This window comes from Erpetoichthys calabaricus, chromosome 5, assembly GCF_900747795.2.
Source record: "Erpetoichthys calabaricus chromosome 5, fErpCal1.3, whole genome shotgun sequence".
Lineage (NCBI taxonomy): Eukaryota > Metazoa > Chordata > Cladistia > Polypteriformes > Polypteridae > Erpetoichthys > Erpetoichthys calabaricus.
The window spans coordinates 127026943-127052642 of record NC_041398.2 but is presented as its reverse complement, the minus strand read 5'-3'; the positions used below and the strand labels follow the sequence as shown (position 1 = coordinate 127052642).

The 25700-nt window shown below is 37.8% G+C and overlaps 1 protein-coding gene across 10 annotated transcripts in view; it reads right to left on the bottom strand.

Moving 5' to 3' along the window:
* Positions 1 to 25700, bottom strand: part of kiaa1109 (KIAA1109 ortholog) — a 371922-nt gene that overhangs the window by 145604 nt on the left and 200618 nt on the right. For all 10 annotated transcript variants that reach the window (XM_051928377.1, XM_051928381.1, XM_051928382.1 and 7 more), the window contains exons 34-39: positions 15804 to 15931; positions 14068 to 14270; positions 13592 to 13789; positions 13293 to 13504; positions 11058 to 11209; positions 5841 to 5991 (exon numbers count right to left, since the gene is read on the bottom strand). In XM_051928377.1, the coding sequence (XP_051784337.1) occupies positions 5841 to 5991; positions 11058 to 11209; positions 13293 to 13504; positions 13592 to 13789; positions 14068 to 14270; positions 15804 to 15931 (1044 nt within the window). The remainder of the gene's footprint in view (positions 1 to 5840; positions 5992 to 11057; positions 11210 to 13292; positions 13505 to 13591; positions 13790 to 14067; positions 14271 to 15803; positions 15932 to 25700) is intronic.

The following is a 25700-nucleotide window of genomic DNA, read 5'->3' as shown; positions in this document are numbered from 1 at the left end:
GCTCTGAGTGCCTTTACACCTTCCCCTTGCTTTGTGTGTGTGTGTGTGTGTGTCTCCTCATCTGCCATGCTCATCCGGTAATGATTGACTTGATTCACAGACTGATTTTCTCTCTCTCTCTCACTCACTCACTCACTCACTCACTCACTCACTCACTCACTCACTCACTCACTCACTCACTCAGGCAGAAGCATGAGCGTAGCAGCGAGCGGAAGCACAGAGCAGTGGCGTCTCCCACAGGCACGTAGCCCTTCGCAAACACCCGAGCAAGTTCATCTGAAGTAAAGCCGGCAGCTGAGCAGTAGAAATAACCGGCACTGAGAAACTAAAGTCAATCGCTCAGCAGGTGATGGAAACTTAAAGCCGACGGTCTCTGAAGCAGAAAGCACTTAACTAACTACAGAAAACGGAGAAGATGACATCAACACTAAACATAAGTTCTATCTGCTCTCTGCCTGTTGAGGGCACGCTTATATGTTGTGTGTCCTGCAGCATGTACAGTTCAGGTTTTCCGGCCGACAGTGTAGACAGCTTCACCTGCCAAAAGTGTTTAGTTAATTTAGAGTTGGTCGGGAAAATACGCGAATTGGAGGACCGCGTTAGGAATCTGATAGCGATTAGGCAAACCGAAAATTGGATCGACTCGGTTTGTTTAGACAATTCGGCTACTTCTGATTCGGCTTCAGTCTCTCCTGGTCCCACTGTAGTCAGTGCACGGCCGAAGTCAGCAGCACCAATTCAGCCACAGGGCGAGTGGGTAACAGTAAGACGGGGGTCTAAGAATCCAAAATGTAGTCCCCCGGCACCCAGGTCACGAATTCGGACCCAGAACAGATTCTCAGCATTCCGCAGAGCGCCTGTGGAAACTGAGAATAAGAAAGTGCTCATAATTGGCGATTCCATAGTGCGGAATGTTAGAATTCCAAACTGTGTTAAACCAGCAGTTAATGTTAAGTGCCTCGCAGGGGCCAAGATTTCTGGCATAGAGGCCGCAATGGACTGTGTCGCCAATGATGAAGTATCTACCTTATTGCTGCATGTCGGCACTAATGATATTTATTCACAGCAATCTGAGGCATTAAAGAGGAACTTCATCTCTCTATGCATCAAAGCCAAAAGAAAATGTCGGAATTTAGTTACCAAGATTACATAGAGGGGATGTGATTTATAGCAGATTGCATTCCCTACACTGCTGGCTAGAAACCTGGTGTGCAAACAAAAGCATAGCGTTTGTGAACAATTGGGATGATTTTTGGGAAAGGCCTGGATTTTTCAGAAGAGATGGTCTTCATTCTAACTGGAGGGGATCTTATGTATTATCCCAAAATATGGCAGGAAAACTGCCTGGTTGACTGATTAAAGCACCATCCAGGCCGCAGTCATGTGATCTTAAATCACAGGCTGTTGTTTATCCAACCTGTTACTTTCCTGAAGCTGTTACCCATAATCTTTGTCATGGGGCATCCAGTAAATTTAGTCTTAATACAAACCTTAAATTAATTGATAACCAAAAAATAAGGTGTAAAATTAGATCAAGAGATAAAACCAGACCCTCCACCAGGGGCATCTGTAATAGAAATTTACTTCAAATTAAAACAAAAAATATATCAGCAGTTCAGAAAGAACCATGCAGTTTTAAATGCTGCTTATTAAACATTCACTCTCTTGGCACTAAAGCTGTTTTGGTAAATGATATTACATTAAGTACAAAATCTGATCTGTGTCTTCTCACTGAAACCTGGCTTACTAAATGTGACACTGTCCCCCTAGCTGAGGCGTCACCAGATGGCTACTCGTTCCTTCATAAGTCTACAGATTTTGGTCGAGGAGGAGGCCTTGGAATAATTCATTGTAACAAAATGCAAATCACTTCTAAAAATCTAGGCAACTTTACATCCTTTGAAGCATTCATTTTAAATATTAAAACAGATTCCAACACAATTATAGTGCTAGTCTACAGACCACCAGTGCTGTATTCATTGTTCATGACTTAATTTAGCAACCTTCTATCTGATTTGGCTATAAATTATGATCACATAGTACTGATGGGGGATTTTAATGTACACATTGATGTGGAAACTGACACTTTTAGCAAATGTTTTACTTATTTGTTAAATTCAGTAGGTTTTTGTCAGATTGTCAAAGGTCCAACACATAATCATAACCACACATTAGATTTAATTATAACTTACAAAGTTGAAATTCAAAATTTAAATATCACTCCATTAAATGAAGTTATTTCCGATCACTACTTAATTACATTTGATTTAGTCCTGCCCTTGTCAACACACTCCCTGATTAAAACAAAGACAGTGCGAAATCTAGATTGTAATTCTGCTTCAAAATTTATAGTTACTTTGAGTAAGTCAAGTATAATTGTGGAAAACAATTTAAATCAGCTAACATCACATTATAATGTGACCTTGACAGATGCTCTGGACACAGTGGCTCCCCTTAAAACAAAAGTGATCAAAGCACATAGAAACTCTCCCTGGTTTAATGAAAACACTCGAGCTCTTAAATTAGAGTGTCGAAAACTGGAGCGCAGATGGAGAACAACAAAGCTACATGTCTTTCAAATTGCATGGACAGAGAGTGTTAATAAATATAAAAAAGCCCTCTTTAAATCTTGCTCAGAATACTATTCTACATTAATAGATAACAATAATAAAAATCCTCGGGTACTGTTTAGAACAGTGGTTAAATTAACAAATGGAAATTCAGATCAATAGTGCAAAATGCCAACAGATATTAGCAGTACACACTTTATGAACTTCTTCAATGAGAAAATTAAAAATATAAGATCCCAGATCTCTGCATCACACTACAAACCAAATACTAGCTTAGCAGACCCTGTCTCACATTGCATTCAGCACTTTAGTAATTTTAATCCTGTAACTGAGCAGGAAGTCTTAACTTTAATTTCTAAAATGAAGCCCACTACTTGTTCCCTAGATCCAGTGCCAACAAAACTAGTAAAAAGTGCAATGAATGTTCTTGCAGCGCCTATTCTAAACATTATCAGTAGTTCATTATTGCATGGCACAGTACCTGATACACTAAAAGTGTCAGTCATTAAACCATTATTTAAAACGTCAGACCTAGACCCACATATACTAAATAATTATAGGCCTATTTCAAATCTACTGTTTCTCTCTAAAATACTAGAAAAAGTAGTCGCCAATCAGCTTCAGTCTTACGCATTACAATTTATTTGAGAAATTCCAGTCTGGTTTTCGCACTGGTCATAGTATAGAAACGGCACTAACGCGGGCTGTAAACGACATTCTGATATCCTCTGATGAAGGAAACTCCACTGTAATTATGTTGTTGGACTTAAGTGCAGCATTTGACACCATCAACCATTCTATTTTACTACACAGGCTAGAAAATGATGTTGGGCTTACAGGCACCGTGCTCACTTGGTTTAGTTCTTATTTATCAAATCGATTCCAATATGTACAGAAATGTGCTGACAGTACTCCATCATTATACATAGAAGTTCAATATGGTGTCCCGCAGGGCTCAGTACTGGGACTTTTACTGTTTCCACTGGGATCTATCATTAGGAAACATAATGTTAATTTTCACTCGTATGCAGATGACACCCAGTTATACCTTTCATTTAAGTCAGATGAAATTTCTCCAATGTTGTCTTTAATTAGTTGTGTTAGCGAATTAAAGGAGTGGATGAATAAGAACTACTTGTCTTTAAATACAGATAAAACAGAGATGTTAATTGTTGGAGGGAATGACGCTGATCATAACAATATTTTGTCATCATTTAACTCAGTTGGAATCCCAATTAATTTTACTGAATCAGCCCGCAATCTAGGAGTTATCTTTGACTCTAGCATGTCATTTAAAGTGCATATTACAAAGTTGTCCAAAACATGTTTCTTCCATCTTAAAAATGTTAGGAAATTAAGGCGCTTTCTAAATAAACAGGATTCTGAGAAATGAATTCATGCATTTATCTCTAGTAGGATTGACTACTGCAATGCGGTGTTCACTGGATGTTCAAATTGTTCTTTACACAGCCTCCAGTTAATACAAAATGCGGCTGCAAGAATTATTACAAGAACAAGAAAATACGAACACATAACTCTTCTTAAATCCTTACACTGGCTCTCGGTTAATATATATATATATATATATATATATATATATATACCCTGCTATAGATGATGAAATGCCAGCTCATTCTTTTAGTGATTCATCCCTGGCTGATGTAACTTGTCCAGTTAGCAATGTGCATTCAGTTGAACACTCTGATTACATTTTGAAAACCAGACATTGCTGGGAATTGTGCTTTGAGGTTTTGCAGTTCAACCACAGTGTAAAGAAATCTTGTATATCTGGATGACAAGCTGATAATACCATCCCATACAGCTGGCATGGCACAACTCAGTGATTACTGAGAAATAACTGATTGGTCACCCATTTCACGCTGAAAAGCTCCTGTGGATAAAAACCCAAGGGTGGACAGAACTTGCAAAGGAAAAGGTTGAACACAATTCTTCACAGTCTTCCTTTGTAAAGCTGAAGCCAGTTTAGCACACAGCTCTATGAGGATAGAAATTGAAATAAACTTAAAAGCCAGTTATCATCATCTATAAATATGTGCTCTCTTCTAATTCTTCCATTTGCAATGTCTTCTAATAACGTTAAAGCAGCTATGATAGTTGGAACAGTCTGACCATTCCATGCACCATGATATTGTTACAGAATGATTACATTAAAGTGAATTAAATTTGTAAACGATATGCAATTAATTTTGGTGTATTTGATAACTCCTGCATCATTGATGCAAATCTAAAAAAGAAAGGGACACCACACAAAAACAGTGGCACTGCTTTGACACTGGGTGCCGCCTATTTGTAAAACTGAGCAGAAACTTTCATATGCACAGTGCGAGGCTGCCATGAAAATGTGCGTGGCTTTACACCAAATTTATTTTTTATACATCTCGAAGTGAGAGTGGAAGCAGGCATACATAACATTTTATTGCGTACACACCATTTATACGAGTCCCCAGATGATAGACGTTTATACAAAGCTAGACTTGTTGCGGAGAAATCACTCTTACTTTTGTCTGTGTTCAAAGTGCTTTTTTTATTAAAATATAAACACAAAGGAGCACAGACATTTAGTTTGAAATATTCGCAAATTTGGATAAGTCTAAGAGGCCACCCTTTAAACAATATGCATTTTGTAAAACATGAATGATATTTAGAATTTTTTTTTATGTATTGTATAACAAATTCCTTAATGCAAAGAAATTCAGCATTAAACGAAAAATGGACCAGAAATAATCCCAAACTAGTAATTAAAGAAACTTAAATAAAACAAAAAGTAAGATCATAAAACTAAGATTATAAAAAAAATCTGAAATAGTGTTAGTCTAATGAGGTTCATATTAAAATGATATTATTTAGTACCTGTAATTTTTAATAATGATGACAAAGAATTCTCAAAGTTTGAATTCTAAAGTTTACAAAAGCAAAGCCTTGTAGAAAGACACACAGCTAGGTACTGCACATTAGAAAATATAATCAACTTTACTGCTTCTAATTATGATTATCCAATGAAGTGTTTCTCATCATCATTGAAACTGTACGCAGTGTGGTGTAGTTGTAATGTAGGCTTTGGAGTTCAAACCCTGAGGTTGTGGGTTCAAATCCCACAATTGACACTGTGAGACCATGAGCAAGTTACTTCACTGGTGCATGCTCCAATTGGAAAAACAAAAGAAATGTTGCAAGTCGCCTTGGATAAATGCATCAGAAAAATAAGAACAGTAAATAATAACTAACATAGAAACCAAAGAATCATGTTACCTCTAAAGCCTCTGTCATTATGCAGCCCATTACTGCACACAATCGAAGAGTTCCTTCTGTGTCAAGTTTGTTTAATGAAGACTTAAGCTGGTCAACAGGAACAAGCCAAGCTCCAATAGCAGTGGTTGCTGTGCTTAAAAGATTCAACTGTCTGGATACATGGGAAAAAAAAAAGAGTAAACAGTTGGAAAGGGGGAGGAATTATGAAGAGAAAGAGAGAGACTTTAAGGTTAAAATTTTTTTTTAATTAAAGTTATTTAGTTTAAAGGTATTTTTAAATAAAATGCTATTTTCTTAGCTCTTTCAAATTAATAGAAAATTTGCTTGACTTCTCATTATCCCATCCATTATGGTCAACACCCTACTACTTTTATCCTATTTGAAATTAACTTTTTGTAATACACAAAATGGTATATCCATTTTCCAGACCTACAAAATGAATGTTGCAATTCATACTTTTTCTTAAACAATTATAGCACAAATGTGTATCAATGTCATTTTTATTTAGAAGTACTTATTCATATAAGTATATTTAATGTATTAAAAAGAGTGCTTGACAGTGATTTGTGCAAGCTCACTGCTTTGAATTCCAAACATAAATTAACATGCCTGTTTTTGTCTTTGGAACACATTTAAAACAAGCAATGTGAAACGTATTAAAAATGCGGGAAACTCCAAAATAACTGATAAGCATCTGTAACGAGTGCTGTCATGGTTTTTTTATATTACGTTTTATATTGCTTGTTAAAGAGGTTTTATTTAAGGATTATTTCTGGTAACTGTATTATAGCTGCTTACCATCTTCTTTTAGATCTATTTGTTATTTTAATTTACCTAGCTCTGTATCTTGTTAATTGCATTACTGTTTTTGACGGTGAAAGAAACAGCCCCCAGGTGCTTTAATTAGTCTATCTTCAGCACCAGGAGACTAACTAAGCCTCCCTCAGCCACTACAGTTTGCAATGGCAACAGTTTACTTCTAAAGTGCATCTTTCTACACCATTGTGTGTGGAGGGGTTAGTTGGTAGTGTTTGGATGTTTGTTTTTTTGAATTTTGGCTAATTTAGGATTTTGAAATTTGAATACAAGACATTGGCTTAATTTTTTTTTTAATTCCTGTATAATTTCTAATTTCTTTTTTTAATTTCTGCTTTCTGTAATTTTGAATTTCCTTAACATTTAAAATTTTTATTTCCTGCATTTTATTCTACTCATTTATTGTAATATAAAGTTTTTTTTATTTTATAATTTATTAATTAAAGACTTTTTGTAAATTAAGATTTGTTTCGATGAGTAATGATATTATTAAACGAATTCTATCAATTCCATGCAGTTTGATGTATGTTATATAAAAAAGGTGTTTATTTTTGGGGCTGGTGAAAATTTCAAAAACATTTCAGCGTACAGATCATTAGGTATTCACATTATACTAAAATTTGCCTTATGAAGGGGTATTCAGAACAGACTAGCTTCATGAAGTGGGAGAAGCATGTAATTTACTAAATAAACTAAAATTAAGTTTCACTTTAAGCCATTTGTTTGGGCTCATATCATAATACTCACGACTACTTTACTACCTTTATGAGGATTAAAATAAAGGGAACGCAAGATATGGTGTTACTGGTGATATACACGTGTGCCTTGAGGACAGCTTAAAGGCACTGGTGGTGGTAATTCAACACCGATCCACAAGTGACGGTGTATACTAACGCCTCTTCTCTTCTGCCTTCTAACCAACCATCGATGACATCAATTCCGGTGTTTGCACCCCTGGAACCACCTTTTTTTTTTTTTTTTGTCCTGAGGGGCTTTAAATTTTGCTGAAAAACCTTAATAATTTGCTTTTATAATATACTGGGTCACGGTTTCACCACAGATTTTTTTGATCGCTTTTTACATTAGAAACTATAAATGTACTGGGTTCTTTTTTTTTTGTCCCACAGCCAAGAAGTCATCAACTCTGATGAAGAACTCTAACCCCAACTTGGGATTCTAATGTTAAAAATGTGCAAGTGTCTAACCCCAACTTGGTCTTACACACTTGCACATTTTTAACATTAGAATCCCTACGAAAAAAGTCGTAATGTCGGGCCACCTTAAATTCCTTCGTAACTCTTCATTAGCATCTTTGTTTTGCAAATGTGTCAGTCAGCACAAGCAGCAAGCTATCCCATCCTCCCACCAACGCAGCTGACGTGAGATGCAAGATTCTCAAGGCTCAAGTCTGTTTATCTGGGTGTGAGGTGCCTTGAGCTATATAGGGTAAATAATATAACATTATTTGGAATACATACATTTCACATGTGTTCCTTTTCTACAATAATGTGGATAAATGTAGGATGACAGGAAATGTGAGGCAAGAAATGTTGAACACATAACTAAAACGGAAACTTTTTTCATGTATAATTGATAACATGTTGACATGAAATGTATGTGTGAAGTTCAAATATCAAATGAATACTTTCACAAAAGTAGAATAAAACCAAAGAAAAAGAAATCATTCAATTTAGATGTTACTGTCAATGAGTAAAAACCCAAGTCCAAATATCAATTGACGGAAAGTTGAAGTGTGGCTGGTGCAGAGGTAAGAACTGCTGCCTCTTATTCAAGAAGTTGCAGGTTCGAGTCCGAGCTCTTTTGATCTTGAGGAGTGAGCTGCTATTATTACTACTACAATAAAATAAAAACATACATTTGATTTCAGTCTGTAACATCCAGTTTAAATTTTGGCTACTTGCATTTTTTTTTTTAATTCAGTTTTATTCTGTCAGTGACGTTCACTTGGTACAACAAACTTGCCTCTCCCTCTCTGAGTTGATGCTGTTTATCTCCATTCTTTTCACAACAGCAGCGATGACCACAGTTGGTGCTATGATTGATGCCTGCTCAGAACTATTTGCTGTACCAGCAATCAAAGATACAATGCCCTGTGATCACTATCAGACTTATCATGCGGTATTTGTGCTTTGGCAACAAAGATACCTGTGCTGAATGTGAGAAAAAAAACAGATCTGCTGCAATCTCTGACATCTGGCAACGTTCTGTTGAGAACTGAGTTTTGTGTTACAACTCAGGGCAACATATTACTGTTGATGAGCAACTGTTTCAAACCAAGGTCAGTTGTCCTTTCTTGCAATACATCTCAACCAAGCCTGACAAATTTGACATAAATTTGGAGTCAAAGTACATATGTGCAATGCCATATTATTTAGGAAAAGATCCTAGTCGTCCCACAGGAGAAAGACGAGACCGTGGTCAAAAAGCTTATGGAGCTGTTTCTGGACAAAGGCAGAACTGTAACAACAGACAACTTCTTAACATCGCTTTCACTGGCTAATAGACGGCTGCACCATAAATAAAATGGGAATGGAACTTCCACCTGCAGCTAAAGTCACTTTAGTACGCAAGCAATTCTCCATGCTAGTGTTTATTTAGATCTGACAGTGCCATGCTGATGGTGTATGCAACCGAAAAGAAGCCTGTCTGCATTCTCAGTACCATGCACCATAACGCGGAGTACAGGCAAGAACAAAAATCAAAAACATCGCTTTTTCAAATAATTACTTTTTCATGCATGGAGGTAGAGACAGATTTGATCTCATTCAAGTGGTTACTGGAATATAAAATAAACACTTTTTGCAAAGGTATAACAAAGCAAGTATGCTTTTATTCAAGAATAAAACTGAGCAGCAAAAAATTCAAGTGACAACAAGATACCAAGAAGACATGATTCACCTGCATTTGTATGTCTGGTTATATCCCTTTAGCGATATCTTTTACAGTTAGTAAAAACTTAAATCAAATGTATGTTTTAATTATATTACAGTAATAAATAATAATAATAGCTCATTACACAAAACGAGAAATAGCTAGACTCGAACCTGCAATCTTTTGGTTATAACACAGCAGCTCTTACCCCTGCACCATCCAAGAAGACGTGTCAACTTTCTTTCGATTGACATTTGAGCTTGGGTTTTAAGTCACTGACAGCAACAATTGAATGATTTTTTTCTTTGGTTATATTCTTGAATAAAAGGGTACATGTTTATTTGAGGGCAGCACGGTGGCGCAGTGGGTAGCGCTGCTGCCTCGCAGTTGGGAGACCTGGGGACCCGGGTTCGCTTCCCGGGCCCTCCCTGCGTGGAGTTTGCATGTTCTCCCTGTGTCTGCGTGGGTTTCCTCCGGGCACTCCGGTTTCCTCCCACAACCCAAAGACATGCTGGTTAGGTTGATTGGCGATTCTAAATTGGCCCTAGTGTGTGCTTGGTGTGTGGGTGTGTTTGTGTGTGTCCTGCGGTGGGTTGGCACCCTGCCCAGGATTGGTTCCTGCCTTGTGCCCTGTGTTGGCTGGGATTGGCTCCAGCAGACCCCCGTGACCCTGTGTTTGGATTCAGCGGGTTGGAAAATGGATGGATGGATGGATGGATGGATGTTTATTTGATATTTGAACTAAAGTCTTCACATATTATACACTTCACGTCATTATTATTATAAAATGAAAAATGTTTCTGTTTTAGTTATGTATTCAGCATTTCTTGCCTCGCATTTCCTGTCATCCAACATTTACCCAGATCGTTGTTGACACAGAACACACATGAAATGCATGTATTCCAAATAACGATATATTATTTACTCCAGGCACTTCACACCCAGATAAACAGACTTGAGCTGGGAGAACTTCAGCTGTGTTGGTGGGGGATGGGATAGCAGGCTGCTTGTGCTGACTGACACAGTTGCAAAACAAAGACACTGATGAAGAGGTGCAAAGGAATTTAAGGTGGCCCGGCATTACGACTTTTTTCATAGGCTTCAGAGATTCTAGTGTTAAGAAGCTCCCCAAATCAGCAAGATGTGGTTTGGTGATTCTGGAGGGAGAAAGAACAGGAACAGTTTCACAAGGAGCAAAAATTCATAAAGTACAGTAGACACTACTGGCAGTACACCCAGAATTTCCTGACTACTCTGAAAGTAAGAGGGGATTTTCGCTTGTGGGGCTCCAGCACTGCACCATGCATTGGTGTTTATTTTTACACACACATAAAAAGTAATGCATGCAATTTTTATGAGTCTGCTTCATTAAAAAAAAAGTCACCTGTAAGAATGAAAAAAGATACTTGTATAGTACTGATACTGAAACCTTTAAGTTGAATAAAAATGGTAAATAGTGTTAAACCAGTACACAAATAAATATATTAATACATTTAAAATAGAAAGGACCTGGAAAAAGCCTGTGTAGGAGAGCGAACATTTGTGGGAGCTGCAAAACTAAACCAGATTTCTTTCATTGTAAGCTTCATGCTGCTAGAGTCTGGGGGAGGAGGCAAAAGTGGTAAATCCTTCTTCAAGTCATCGGATTCAACTCCTTCATCCTTTAAAAAAAAAAAAAAAAAAACTAAGTAAACAAGCATTCTGCAACTTTCAGAATTTTTTGCAAAATTGTAAAATGTTATTTTTAATTTGTTTTATAGATTTATAATCTTTGATCCTAAGTATAGTAATGCAAAAAAAATAATTTTCCCTCCTTGTCAAGAGTGCTTCACAGAGGGAATTTTAGGTCACTTTTAAATTTTCTAGCATCACTTTCATACTATAATATTTCACAATATTGGCTATAATAAAATATTTACAAAGCAATGATACTGTATATGTTAAACATTATAAAATGTAACACAGTTTCTGATTTAATGTCAAATATAAGCACATATATAAAAATAAAATTTCTTAAATGATGAGAATTTTATATTTTATATTATAGTATTAAATATTTAAGATTGCTTCTTTTAAAGTCAATCAAGCCTAGCAGTGTTAATTATTTTTCAATATTACTATTATTATTATCTTCACCATTTGATTTATCTAATGTGACATACAAGATCAGAATATATTATAAGTGTGAATTAAATCACTGTGGCACTGTGCACTGCCTACTGCAAAAAATGATCAACTGAATATTCTTTTTTCCCCTAGATGCTCTGTGTGCATTGGTGAGGCTTAGCAGAATGCACAGGCAATTCTATATTTGGCAGTGGAGTGTACATACAGTAGATATTAACAATTTTTTGTTTTTCCTTTAAAACAGTAAAATGGCTTTTTATGAAAACAGGTGGAAAAAGGTAAGGAATACACTTATCCCAGAACATGAAATCTTTTCCTTCCTGATTGGGAAAGCAAGGCTCGGCTCTGTCAATCATGCTTGTTCAGCCATGCATGCATGTATGAGTGTGGAGGTCATTTAAATAACTCAACAGGCAAAGGTACTCGTTGAATTCCTCTCTCAGTGGCACTGGAATGTGGCTTAAGATAGGTGTTCTTTAAAACTAGGAGGGGATCCTTTAAATTGCACTTGATTTTTATGTATTGATAGGAATGAGACAATTAAATAAGAAAATCACCTAAATAAGCAGAAACCAATTATGGAATGACAAGGTTCGAGTTATACATTTTTAATTTTATCCTTTTAATAAAAAGGTATGAGTCACCTTTGATGTGAAATTGTTCAGTTTATTAAATTTCATTGGTCTAGAGACTACTTATGGGTATTAAAGCTCGTTCTCACCTTGTTTAGTTTAACTGGTGACACAGGAGGAAAAAGACAATTGACTTGGTTGAAACGTGGACAAATCAATTTATTCGACCTTTAAAGCCTGTCCCTGTTTTTTAGAGGTTTATGGGATGTTATCAAACTTTCTTGGAAGCTTTGGTACACTTACTATCAATTTCCTTTTTTAAGATCTACTTGATTCAGAGGATGGAGGAGAAGCCACATAAAACATTTCTCAATGTAGCCTGCATTTGTTGCTAAATTAAGATTTTTATTGTTATTATTATTTTTGAAATTAAAGTACTTTTGGAAGTTACTTTTTTTGGAGTGCTGTCCCCACATTGAGCTCACCTGTCATGCTGGTATCAGCTACAAGTGAGCTGAGATTTTTGCCTGGCTTGTGACATCCATCCATTTACTCGCCTGTTCATTACAACTTTACCAGGAGCCATAAGAACCCTAGAAGCACTGCACATAAGGCTAGAATGAATTCTCCCATTTCTGCATACTAGGAGTACACTTACATCAGTGCTACTGACCATCTTTTTCACTGCCATCATTAGGTTCTGACCTGTTGCGAGTCACAAAGATGAATCTAAAATCCTTAGGGCAAGAGGAATTTTCATGCACTGCCTCCTAGTTATTGAATGCCTCCCCACAATCAAAGAATACTGCTAAGGCTATAGACATCGTTATAGAAACTTATTAAAATTTACAAGACTATGATGATAGACTAAGAAATTAGAAGGCTAAAGAGACCTAACATAACTAAAGTTAAAAACTAAACCTAAAAAAAGTTATAAGTAGATAGAGTAAAGTATATAACACATCAGAATGGGGAACAAAAAACACAAGTTCAAGTTTCTAGTGTTCTATCACTCCATACTAACAGTGTCTTGTTCTGTTCTCACCTGTTCTTCAGATTCAGAATTGCCATTAGCATCTATTGAAGGACTCCCTCCTTCTTGTGGAAGGTTGTCCTCTGATACATCAGTGCTGTAGCCACTTCCAGAATGAGAGGCAGAAGACCCATTTGATTTTAACATGCCATTTTTTTCTGTGCCATCCGTTTTGCCCATTACACCAAAAGCACTATACAAAATTGCCCCTGACTGTCTTCCTCCTAAAGGAAAAGGACATGTGACAGTGTTAAAACATACAAAAAGGGATTGAAAAAGGGATATTTAGTTGATTACATTTACTAATTTACCTTTTACTGTCAAGTTTTCAATGCCACACTCAAACATAATCCATCCCCATTTCTCCAGACTGATAGTTGTTCGACTTAAATCAGCATTTCCCTGAATATCAGTCTCATCCACAAAGCAAAATTCATCCAGTTCCTCAAGAGTAAAAAGCACTTTTGACTTCTCAAAAGGTATTGCAGTGATTGCACTTGTTCCTATATCTTCAAAAACAAGAAAATAAAACTTACACAATTTAGAATTTTGAAGATGATTACAAGCAGATGAATGTTGAAATTCAAAGTTCTACATTTTTTTTTAGGCTTACTGTCTACTGATTTTGTTTTTAATATTGTTTGAGATATATTCATTTATATCAGGCAAAAACACTGGGATTTTGTTAAACTCCACTAATGTGCACTTGGGTAAGGTTGGTAGTAGCTGCCATAAGAAGCAGTCTTTAAAAATCCACAGATTATATAAATGTGTAAAAAACAAATACCTGATGTGTCAAGACCCCTTAGCTGCCCATGAATACGATGTATATTAAGTTTGGCAGCTATCTCCTTTCCTTTCTCAATCCCTGCATTGGATCTTAAAGAACCAGAGGACTGGGGCTGCATTTTAGTAGCAGCTGCATATTTTTCAAATGTAACAGAAGTTCTTCCATGTTCTGCAGTATTTGGTCCTTCTTCTACAACACCCCTAAAATGAAAAAATTTAAAATTATTTATTAAGAAACCTGAACTACTTTCTTTGTTGCCTTAAAAATGTTAGGTACATGGAATTTGAAAATATCAACAGAAACATATTACATAAAGGCAACAGAAAAAAACCAGATTAAGAAAGTCATTGGATGAAGAAGTAATTTATAATAAAATCTGGTAGTACTGGTTTTCACTGACATAGGTTGTTTGCCAAATGGAAGGAAAGTGAAAATAGCATGGCTAAGGTAAAAGTCAGAAAATACCTATATCTGCAATGTACAGGTGCCACAAATGACTTAAGAAGCAGTGCAAACCATGGTCTTAGAGCTTGTTTATACTTCACGCTCAGAATGCATATGTGCCCGCATCATGGCTGCCACGCGTTCCTAGCGTTCATTTGATGCGTCCTCTGAACAGGTCCTCAGAAATTAACACGACGCGTGCGCGAGTTGCAGTACCAGCAAAAAGTGGGGGGCGCAGTGTGCTAAAAGTTGGAATGTGACGTCAGTCTCTGTTTACTGTCTACATGTGACAGAAAGCTGCTTTGCGGATCCTACGAGACTGGTGTGCACGCTTCGATGTTTGATGTATGGTTATGGCTTTTATATTCAAGTGTCGCATCTTCCTGATCGTAAGTGACACAATACATTTTAAAAGTCTCGCATACCGTCTTCTGTGCCGTCTTTTTTTCTAGGGCTTCCTCCGGTCCTGACAGCAGCGAATCGCCACACTGCACACATTAAATGTATGATATTCCAACTCTCTGCACATTTAGAATCCTTAGATTTATACTTGATATCACTTTCATGATGAAATGCATTAAAGTATGTATGTTACATTTTACAGAAAATTCCGTAATTTCGTTTAAATAATGAATACTGTTAATAATTACACACATGGGGTGACACGGTGGCACAGCGTTAGCACTGCTGTCTTGCAGGGAGTCATGTCGCTGATATTCCCTGCCTGGAGTTTACATGTTTTCCTGCTGGGTTTCCTTTCAAAGATATGCAGATTTGGTTACACTAAAATGACGCTAGTGTATGTGAGTGCTTGTATTCACCTTGCGATGAGCTGATGCCTCGTCCAGGGATTGTTTCTGCCTCATGCCTAATGCTAGCTGAAATGGAAAAATCCTTGGACTGATGGATTTAATCATTAAACATTCAATTACAGATCTGTAAAAAAAATGTGCATTGCTTCCAGCGACATGCCATATCATGGTGAACAGGAATTTAAATATTGTGCACTACTTATAACACCTGGACATTAATGAGTACAAGAAGGTTATTTGTTTGTCTCCAGTTCTTTGATAGTATTAACATTTAATTTCAGAATTTAGACTACAGCATTTAACCAATTCTCACATTTTTGTATGTAGACTCATTTTAACTTGTACTTTTACATAAAAAATACAAAGTTTTTGTATGTTGAGGAAACTCTAAAAGCATGTAGCCAATGATAAGACAAAGTTTTTTTTGTACTATATAACAGATAAATCAATTATGACATGTTAGGGAAAAGCTTTTACCTGTTCATGCGAACCTGAGTAGCTATCCTATCAAAACATAATGCCACCAAGGAAACATGGGTCACATTTTTGTTAGAATTGGAGGGACAGCCTTCTTCAACCGAAGCTTGTAACAGGCAGAGATTCATCTGTAAAAAAACAAAGATTTACTTGCTGAACTACAGTAATACAGCATTAAGCATAACAACAAGACAGCACATAATATACAATAAATGTAATTCCATAAATAAATTTAAAAAAAATTGTTCAGGGAACCTCCTGTATAACCATAATAGATTACTCACAACTACCTGAAACTATAAATAATGAAATGATTTAAATACTGGAACAGTGTATGTTGCAGATTTACTCCTTCATTTCTGGTCATTGTCTTGTACATCACCAAACTTCTGTTAAGCTTCAAGTAATAGACTGCTACTCTGACATTCTCCTCCAAAATATCTTGATAAACTTTTAAACTCATTGCTCCTTCAATGACAATAAGCCGTTCAAGCAAGCCCAAACGATGAGACTCACTTCACCTTGAGTACTGGTATGCTGTGTGTATATGGCATTGTGCACCTCTGCCAAAGAGTTTGATTTTTGTTTCATTTGTGCACAGAACAATGTCTCAGAAGCACTGCAGAACAACACTGTGGTATTTAGAAAAAATTAAATAGCAATGTAGTAATGTTTCTTTTGGACAGAAGTCTTTTCCTCCATGGTATCTTTCAATGAACACTGCTTTTGATCAAAGTTATCTTATCCTTTTTTATACACAAACATAGAATTTGTATAGTTCAAGAAATTTCTGCAGGTTATTTGCTGTTATCCCAGGCTTCTTTACACCTCCTGAAGTACTGCATGCTACACACTTGCTGTGATTGTTGCAGGATGCCCACTCTTAAGAGAGTTAAGCAACAGTACTGAATTTCCTGTTTGTAGACAGTTTAAAAATAATATGTCTTACTGTGGATTGGTTAATACCCAGGCTTTAAGAAATTATTTGCCTGTCTTTTCCACCTTTATACAGGAATATATATATATATATATATATATATATATATATATATATATATATATGGAAGAGAAGGTCTGTGATACGGTTTGCATATTTGCAGTTGGAGATCCACAAAGGGAGAAAAAACGAATCACGCATCATAAAATAGTTTTATTCCTGAGTTTTCAACCCCTATCAGGGGTCTTCATCAGAGGATAATGCTTAAGACTTACAAGAATCAAAGGCAATATATAGCAACACATTTAGTATTGGGGGGGGGGGGGGGAGGGGGATGGGTGGGGGATTGTGACTAAGTCAGTATGATCAAGGGGGTGGGGGGGGGGTGTATCGTTTAATTAATGTGCATATGTCCTTCTTAAGTTGGCATATGCTGGGTTTATGTCCAAGTGTCTGTTGATGGCGTTTTCATCTGATAGCCAAGACTCGGCCAACTCTCTGGCGCTTTTTGTACTGGCCTTAAATTTTACTTTTACGTTGTCCCAGTTGAATGTGTGTCCTGTCGATTTAGTATGTGCATATATCAAAGATAGTGCGTCCTTTCTTCTGACGGCGTTGCGATGTTCCTGTACACGTGTTGAGATTTTTTTTGACGTTTGTCCTATGTATACAGCTGAGCAAGAATTGCATGGAATACTATAAACTGCGTTTCGTGCTTTGGTTGTCGATTTCTTGTTTTTAGCATTAAACGCCATCAACAGACACTTGGACATAAACCCAGCATATGCCAACTTAAGAAGGACATATGCACATTAATTAAACGATACACCCACCCCCAACTTGATCATACTGACTTAGTCACCGCCAACCACCCCACCTCCAATACTGAATGTGTTGCTATATATTGCCTTTGATTCTTGTAAGTCTAAGCATTATCCTCTGATGAAGACCCCTGATAGGGGTTGAAAGCTCAGGAATAAAACTATTTTATGATACGTGATTCGTTTTTTCTCCCTTTGTGGATCTCCAACTGCAAATATATATATATATATATATATATATATATATATATATATATATATATATACTGTGAGCTGCGAAGCTAATCGTACCCCCAAAAAGACACAGACGCCCCTGGGAAAAACCCTAGGAAACATAGACAGACTACCTTCACATTTCTCCTTTCCCTTCTGGCCGGCTCTGTTGCGTAATCTGCCTCCCGCGCGGTACTCCGCCTTGTCAAAAAGCCTGTACGGGCTTCTCTCAGTTGCTTAAAACTGATTTCTTGCTTCTCCTTACCCCTCTCCCAGACATTCTGTCCTCCTGGGAAAACTGTCATCTCTGAATTGTCGTGGAGGAACACATTTAAACTTTTGAAAAGAGACAAATGTTTGTTTGCAGTGTTTTGAATAAAGTTCCTTTCTTTTCTACAACCTCCTCTGTCTCTGTGCAAATCTGTGACCCAAGAGTGACAAGTGGTACCAGGAGTGGTTGCACAGATGGACGCACAAGCACAAGCGGAAGCCGAATACATTTTTCAAATCGCCCAGAATGTTCCTCTCCCATACGATCCAGAAGATGATTTGGATTCCGAACGTCCTCCAACTCCTGCGCAAGTCGCTAGACGTGTTGTTCCTTTGCCTCCGTTTCCGGACAATGCTAAGAATGTGCTGTCAAAGATGGGTCCGTCTGATGACCCGGAGCTGTTTCTTTTGGCTTTTGAACAAGTGGCGATTTTGTTGGGTTGGGACAAACGTCATTGGGCTGTTATCATCACCCCATTTTTGTCTGGTGATGCCCTTCTTTCTTTACGAAGTGTACCTAACGAAAAACTTGCCGATTATGATTTTTTGAAAGATCAAATTGTTTTGAAAAAAGCCACGACATTTTTGTCGAAAGGTTTTGCACTTTACAACTGGAGGCTGGATATGGAGAAATCCGTTCGTGCACAGATACAAAATTTGATTCATAAAGTGCCATGTTGGTTTGAGGGAGAAAAGATAGAGCACATCATTGAAAAGGTTGTTATGAACATAGTGTTGTTTGGAATACCTGCACCCATCAGAGATGAGTTTCTTCGTCACAATATTGAATCACTGGATGTTATTTCCCAACATTTAGAAGGCTCGCAGTTGGCTTACAAAACAAGCGGTGGCTTCACTACTCCGTATCCTGTGTTTAAGCCTATAAGGGATCACCCAGAGTATCCTCGTCAACTTGACCGTGGACCTGAACGTCGTCAAACGTCAGCAACTGATAATCGGATATCATCGGCTAGACCTCCAGGAAACGCAGTTGGTGCACCTGTGAATGAGATGCCTGCTTCTGGAGAAAGAGGTCGTGGTCATGGACGTCGCCAAGTTGGTCCCGCTGAACGAAGATGTTTCCGGTGTGATCAACCTGGTCATTTGGTGAGGGATTGTCGTCTGTCTCCAGCTCGTTCAATGGAAATTGGCATAGCGGAGGTTTGTTGCTCGAATATCCCAGATCCGTCGAAAAAGAAAGATGCCTTATTTTTCTCGGTGAAGTTCGGGGGCCGGGAGGTGACAGCATTGTTGGACTCAGGCAGTGATCTTTGTGTTGTAAGACGCGACTGTCTTGACGACAGTTACCATAGAAATACTGCGACTGTTAACATACGCTGTGTACATGGAGATGTTAAGAACTATGAGACTTTACTTCTTCCTTTAACTTATAAGGGTCGTTACTTTAAAGTGTGGTCCGCTGTTTCTGATTCATGCATGCCCTTGGCCTTTGCTGATAGGCAGGAGGAATACTCTTTTTCCTATATTAATGGCTGAACACCGATCGTCGGTGGATTCACCTGTTGAACCTATTCGGGAGGGGATGGGTGACGGAGAACTGGTGGCAGTTGGAAACAATTTAGATCACAATTTACAAACTGAACCAGATCTCTCAAGTGAGTCTGCGGAAGACTCCTCCCAAAATTTCTCAGATTGCAATGGCCCTTCTACATCCTCTCAAATTGTAAATGTCTCAGAGCCCAAACCAAGTACTAGCAAACAGCCGGGTTTTATGTACTTGCAGCGTGCTGATAGCACATTGGAGTATGCATTTAAGCAGGCTTACACTGCTAGTGACTCCTATTACCAAGACCGAGATAGCGCAAGCTTAAAAACACCACACTTTCTGGAGAAAGATGGTTGTCTTTTCAGGGTGATTTCGGACCACTTGTTGGGGGAATTTATTGAGCAGTTAGTGGTACCTGTGGGTCATAGGGAAATTCTTTTACAGCTGGCTCATTCTCACATCTTGGGAGGGCACCTAGGGACTGATAAAACCAGAGAGCGCTTATCGAAACGATTTTATTGGCTAAATATGGGAAAAGATGTTGAACGGTTCTGCACTTCATGTCCTGACTGTCAAATTGTCTCTGCTCAAAAACCTACAAGGGCCCCCCTTTGCCCTATGCCTATTTTGGATATTCCCTTTCAGAGGGTTGGTTTAGATATTGTAGGACCTTTGCCTAAAACGAAAAATGGTTTCCAGTATATGCTGGTGTTAGTGGACTATGCAACACGATATCCAGAAGTAACTGCTTTGAAAAAGGCAAACTCCTCATCGGTAGCCAAAGCTCTCTCTGTAATGTTTACTAATATCGGAATTCCTAAAGAAATTTTGACTGATCAGGGGACACCTTTCACTTCTCGTGTGATGAAATAATTATGTAAACGGTTCGCTATTAAGAAATTGGGTACCACCGTTTACCATCCACAAACTAATGGCTTGACTGAACGGTTTAACAAAACCTTAAAACAAATGATCAGAAGAGTTGCTCATAATGATCCCACAACTTGGGACACCGTCCTGCCTTTTTTTTTGTTCGCTATACGGGAATCGCCGCAGGCATCCACCGGTTTGAGTCCCTTCGAGCTGTTATTTGGCAGGCGTCCAAGAGGCATCCTTGATGTTGTTCGAGAAGAATGAATAGGACATGAAACAACTTCGCTTGGAGAGGGTTTTGCAGACCGAATAGTTTCCTTACAAGAAAGAATTTCCAGACTTTCTTCTATTGCTGTAGAGCATCAACAACGAGAACAAGAAACACAAAAACGTCTGTACGATAGACGCAGTCAGCTTCGTGAATTCAAGCCAGGCGATCGTGTTTTAGTATTAATACCGTCAGACCCACATAAATTCCTAGCTAAATGGCAGGGCCCAGCAGTTATCGAGGAGCGTATGGGACCAGTAAATTACAAAGTTAGAATTCCTGGTAGACGAAAACCATTTCAGATTTTGCACATTAATCTCTTAAAGAAGTGGCAAGACAGACAACAGGTTCACACTACCTTAAGTGCTGTTTCCCAGACTGATGTTGTCATTGGCAACGATTTGACTGATTCACAAAAGACAGAGTTATTAAGCTTAATAGAACAGAACACTGATGTTTTTTCAGACTTGCCAGGCGTCACTAGTTTAGCAGAACATAAAATCACTACTGAAGCCGGTGTTCGGGTGCAGATGTGCCCATTTCGTATTCCCGAAGCATGAAGGAATATTGTGTGTGAAGAAGTCAAGAAGATGTTGGAACTAGGTGTGATTCGTGAAAGCAAAAGTGACTGGTGTTCTCCGGTTGTGTTAGTCCCCAAGCCGGACAGTTCAGTTCGTTTTTGTATCGATTTTAGACGCTTGAATAAGGTGTCTAAATTCGATGCTTACCCAATGCCCCGGGTGGACGAGCTCTTGGAAAAACTGGGTCAGGCGACCTATATTTCCACACTGGATCTCACAAAGGGTTATTGGCAGGTGCCTCTAGAGGCTAACAGCTGTGAAAAAACAGCATTTGCGACTCCTGATGGACTTTATGAATTTACTAGACTCCTGTTTGGTCTTCATGGGGCCCCTTTGACTTTTCAGCAAATGATGGATCAAATACTGCGCCCACATTCTGAATATTCTGGAGCATATCTTGATGATGTGGTGATTTTCAGCGATGACTGGCATTCACATTTACAACGCCTACAAGCTGTACTTGATAGCCTGAAACAAGCTGGATTAACTGCTAACCCGAAGAAATGTAAACTAGGTATGTCTGAGACTCATTATCTAGGTTACTCGATGGGCAGGGGTTTAGACTACCTTCACATTTCTCCTTTCCCTTCTGGCCGGCTCTGTCGCGTAATCTGCCTCCCGCGCAGTACTCCGCCTTGTCAAAAAGCCTGTACGGGCTTCTCTCAGTTACTTAAAACTGATTTCTTGCTTCTCCTTACCCCTCTCCCAGACATTCTCTCCTCCTGGTAAAACTGTCATCTCTGAATTGTCATGGAGGAGCACGTTTCAACTTTTGAAAAGAGACAAATGTTTGTTTGCAGTGTTTTGAATAAAGTTCCTTTCTTTTCTACAACCTCCTGTGTCTCTGTGCAAATCTGTGACCCAAGCGTGACAATATTTACATGAACAAATATTTCTTGAGAATTATAGACTCCTACAGTAACCAATCTTGTGTGCTTTTTTATTGAGCAGGGACTCACCAGCCCATAAATCAATTTCATCTCATTGACTGGACTCAAAATTAGATTTTGTGGTAAACAGCCTTGAGGTTCACATCTTGCTTCCTACATATAGTACATTGTGAATGTTTAAATGATGTATTCACTAATGACTAAAAGAAGTTCAACTGCATATCTGTTATTAGTTTACATGGATTGCGTTTGTGTATTACTGTGATTTACACAGGTAATTACAAGAATTTATAAGCTTAATCGTCTCACTGTATTTGATGGGATAGTGGTTTAGAAAATAAAATGCGCAATTTACTCTGTGGCACCCTGCTTTATATCAATTTGAAACTTAGATTTCTTGCATTAAAAGATATCTATTTTTGTCCAATAATTTAGATTACAGTTAGACCTAACTGTTAGACATAATTATACCAGAATGAAAAAAGGGACTCCAGCTTGGTTTATTCCATTTTTGTGACACCACCATCACAAAACTTTGTTAAGAAACCTTTAAGAAATTACTGCAAAATACAAGTTTTTCTAGTAAGAAAAAATGCTCAGGTGCTTCCATATCAGAAATTTAAGCGTACTTATGTGTTTTAAGGAGTCATTAGAACATGTAGAAAGTGTTAAAAAATAATGATGCAAATTCTGACAACTTGGAAGCAAGTAGTACATTGCTAAACCCTGATACCTTTTACTTTTAGAAGACTGGGATCTAATCCTACCCCGGTTAATGTGTTGTTTTAGCATGTTCTTCGTCTGTCTATGTGAATAGAATGGATAAACATTAAATAATATACAGACTGCATATTTTGTGAAATACATTAACTAATATTTCATACTGATTTACTCACATTTCAGCGTGGTTAACATAGGATCAGTGACAGAATGCATGCATACATACATAAATACATACATACAGTGGGAAAAATAAGTATTGAACATGTCAACGTTTTGCTCAGTAAATATATTTCTAATGGGGCTATTCCGATGAAATTTTCACAAGATGTCGGTTAACAACCCAAGTAATCCACACATACAAAAAAATCAAAACAATAAGTCCATAAATTATGTGTAATAAAGTGGAATGACACAGGGAAAAAGTATTGAACACATGGAGGTGAAGAAAGGCATGGAAATCCAAGAAACCAGCTGATATTTGTCAGTATTTATAAAGGATCCTGTCCCCTATCAGTGCAAATTAATATCAGCTGATTTAGTCCTAATTGATGGCCTATGCAAAGGTTTTTCATTATCAAGGTGTCACACAAGAAGCATCTCATGATGGGTAAAAGCAAAGAGCTCTCTCAAGACCTTCGCAACCTTATTGTTGCAAAACATACTGATGGCATTGATTATTGACGTATTTCTAAACTTCTGAATGCCACAGTCAGGTGCTCCTTGCAAGATTTCTGACAAAGGAATCAAAAGAATAATCAGAGGAGTTGTTCCAGAGCCAAGGGCCACTCACGGAGAGCTTCAGAAGGACCTGGAATCAGCAGGTGCAGTTGTTTCAAATAAAACTAACTAATGTACTCAAATGCCATGGCCTCTATGCACGCTCACCGCACAAGTCTCCACTGCTGAAGAAAAGGCATGCTGAAGCTTGTTTAAAGTTGCTGCACAACATTTGGACAAGCCAATGAAATACTGGGAGAATATGGTCTGGTCAGATGAGACCAAAATTTTACTCTTTGGAAGTCACTGCACACACCATGTATGGAGGAGAAATGGCACTGTACATCACCCCAAAAACACCACACCAACAGTGAAGTTTGGAGGTGGGAACATCATGGTGTGTGGCTGTTTTTCAGTATATGGTACTGGCAGACTTCATATAATTGAAGGAAGGATGAATGGAGAAATGTACTGGGACATTCTTGATAAGAATCTGCTGCCATCTATCAGGATACTAAGAATGAAACAAGGGTGGACATTTCAGCAAGACAATGATCCCAAACACATAGCCAAGGAAACTCTCAATTGGTTTCAGAGAAAGAAAATAAAGCTGCTAGAATGGCACAGTCAATCACCTGACTTGAATCCAATTGAACATCTATGGAAAGAACTGAAGATCAGAATTTATAGACGAGGCCCCCGGAACCTTCAACATTTGAAAAAAGTTTGTGTGGAAGAATGGGCCAAAATCACACCTGAGCAATGCATGCAACTAGTTTCTCCATACAGTGGAACCTCGGTTCACGACCATAATTCATTCCAAAACTCTGGTCGTAACCCGATTTGGTCGTGAACCAAAGTAATTTCCCCCATAGGATTGTATGTAAATACAATTAATCCATTCCAGACCATACGAACTGTATGTAAATATATATATTTATTTTTAAGTTTTTAAGCACAAATATAGTTAATTAAACCATAGAATGCACAGCGTAATAGTAAACTAAATGTAAAAACATTGAATAACACTGAGAAAACCTTGAACAACAGAGAAAACTAATACTGCAATAGTTTACGCTATAGCGCTACCAACCGCTGGCTAAAAACACTTTTTTAATGAGTTTTAAGCACAGGGAAAAAAATGAACATTTGAAAAAATCTGTAATTTAATAAACCACCAAGAAAAGTAACATTGCAACAATGCAAGCTACGAACTGATCACTGTAAACAAAATTGAAAACAAAAACAAGCCCAGTGCATTCTTTAACTGCCTTCTCTACCTTATGCGTCCAGCCCTCTCTCTTGCTCGCTCGCCTGTGTGCGTGTGTCTCTCTCTCGTGTGTGTGTGTGTGTGTCTCTCTCTCGTGCACCTGTGTGTGTGTGTGTGTGTGTGCATGTGTGTGTGTGTGTGTGTGTGTGTGTCTCTCTCTCTCTCTCGCGCCTGTGTGTGTCTCTCTCATGTGTGTGTCGCGCTCTCTCTCTCTTGCTCGCTGCACAGGAAATGCACAGGGAGAGATTGAACACGTACAAGCCAAAAGGGAAACTGGCTTGTTCGTATACTGAGCGTGTGGTCGTGAACAGATGCAAAAGTTTGACGAGCTTTTTGGTCGTAAACCGATTTGTACGTGTTCCGAGACATTCGTGAACCAAGGTTCCACTGTACTTTAGGCATCTTGAAGCTGTTATTACTAACAAAGGCTTTTCTACTAGGTATTAAATAAATTTCAGTAAGCATGTTCAATACTTATTCCCTGTGTCATTCCACTTTATTATACATAACCTAATTTATGGACTTATTTGTTTTGATTTCTTTGCATGTGTGGATTACTTGGAATGTTACCAAAATCTGGTAAAAATTTCATGTCAATAGCCCCATTAGAAATATATTTACTGAGAAAAACACTTATTTTCCCCCACTGTATATACATAAATGAATAAATAATTCTGCAGGTTATGATGAAAAAAAAAGCCAGGTAATGATACAAAGTTAAATATTTTAACAACATTGAAACTAGTGAATAAATCAGTATGAAATAATACTTACTCTATTTCACTTGAGTACACAACCAATCCTGTGTTCACCCCTTAAATGTCTTA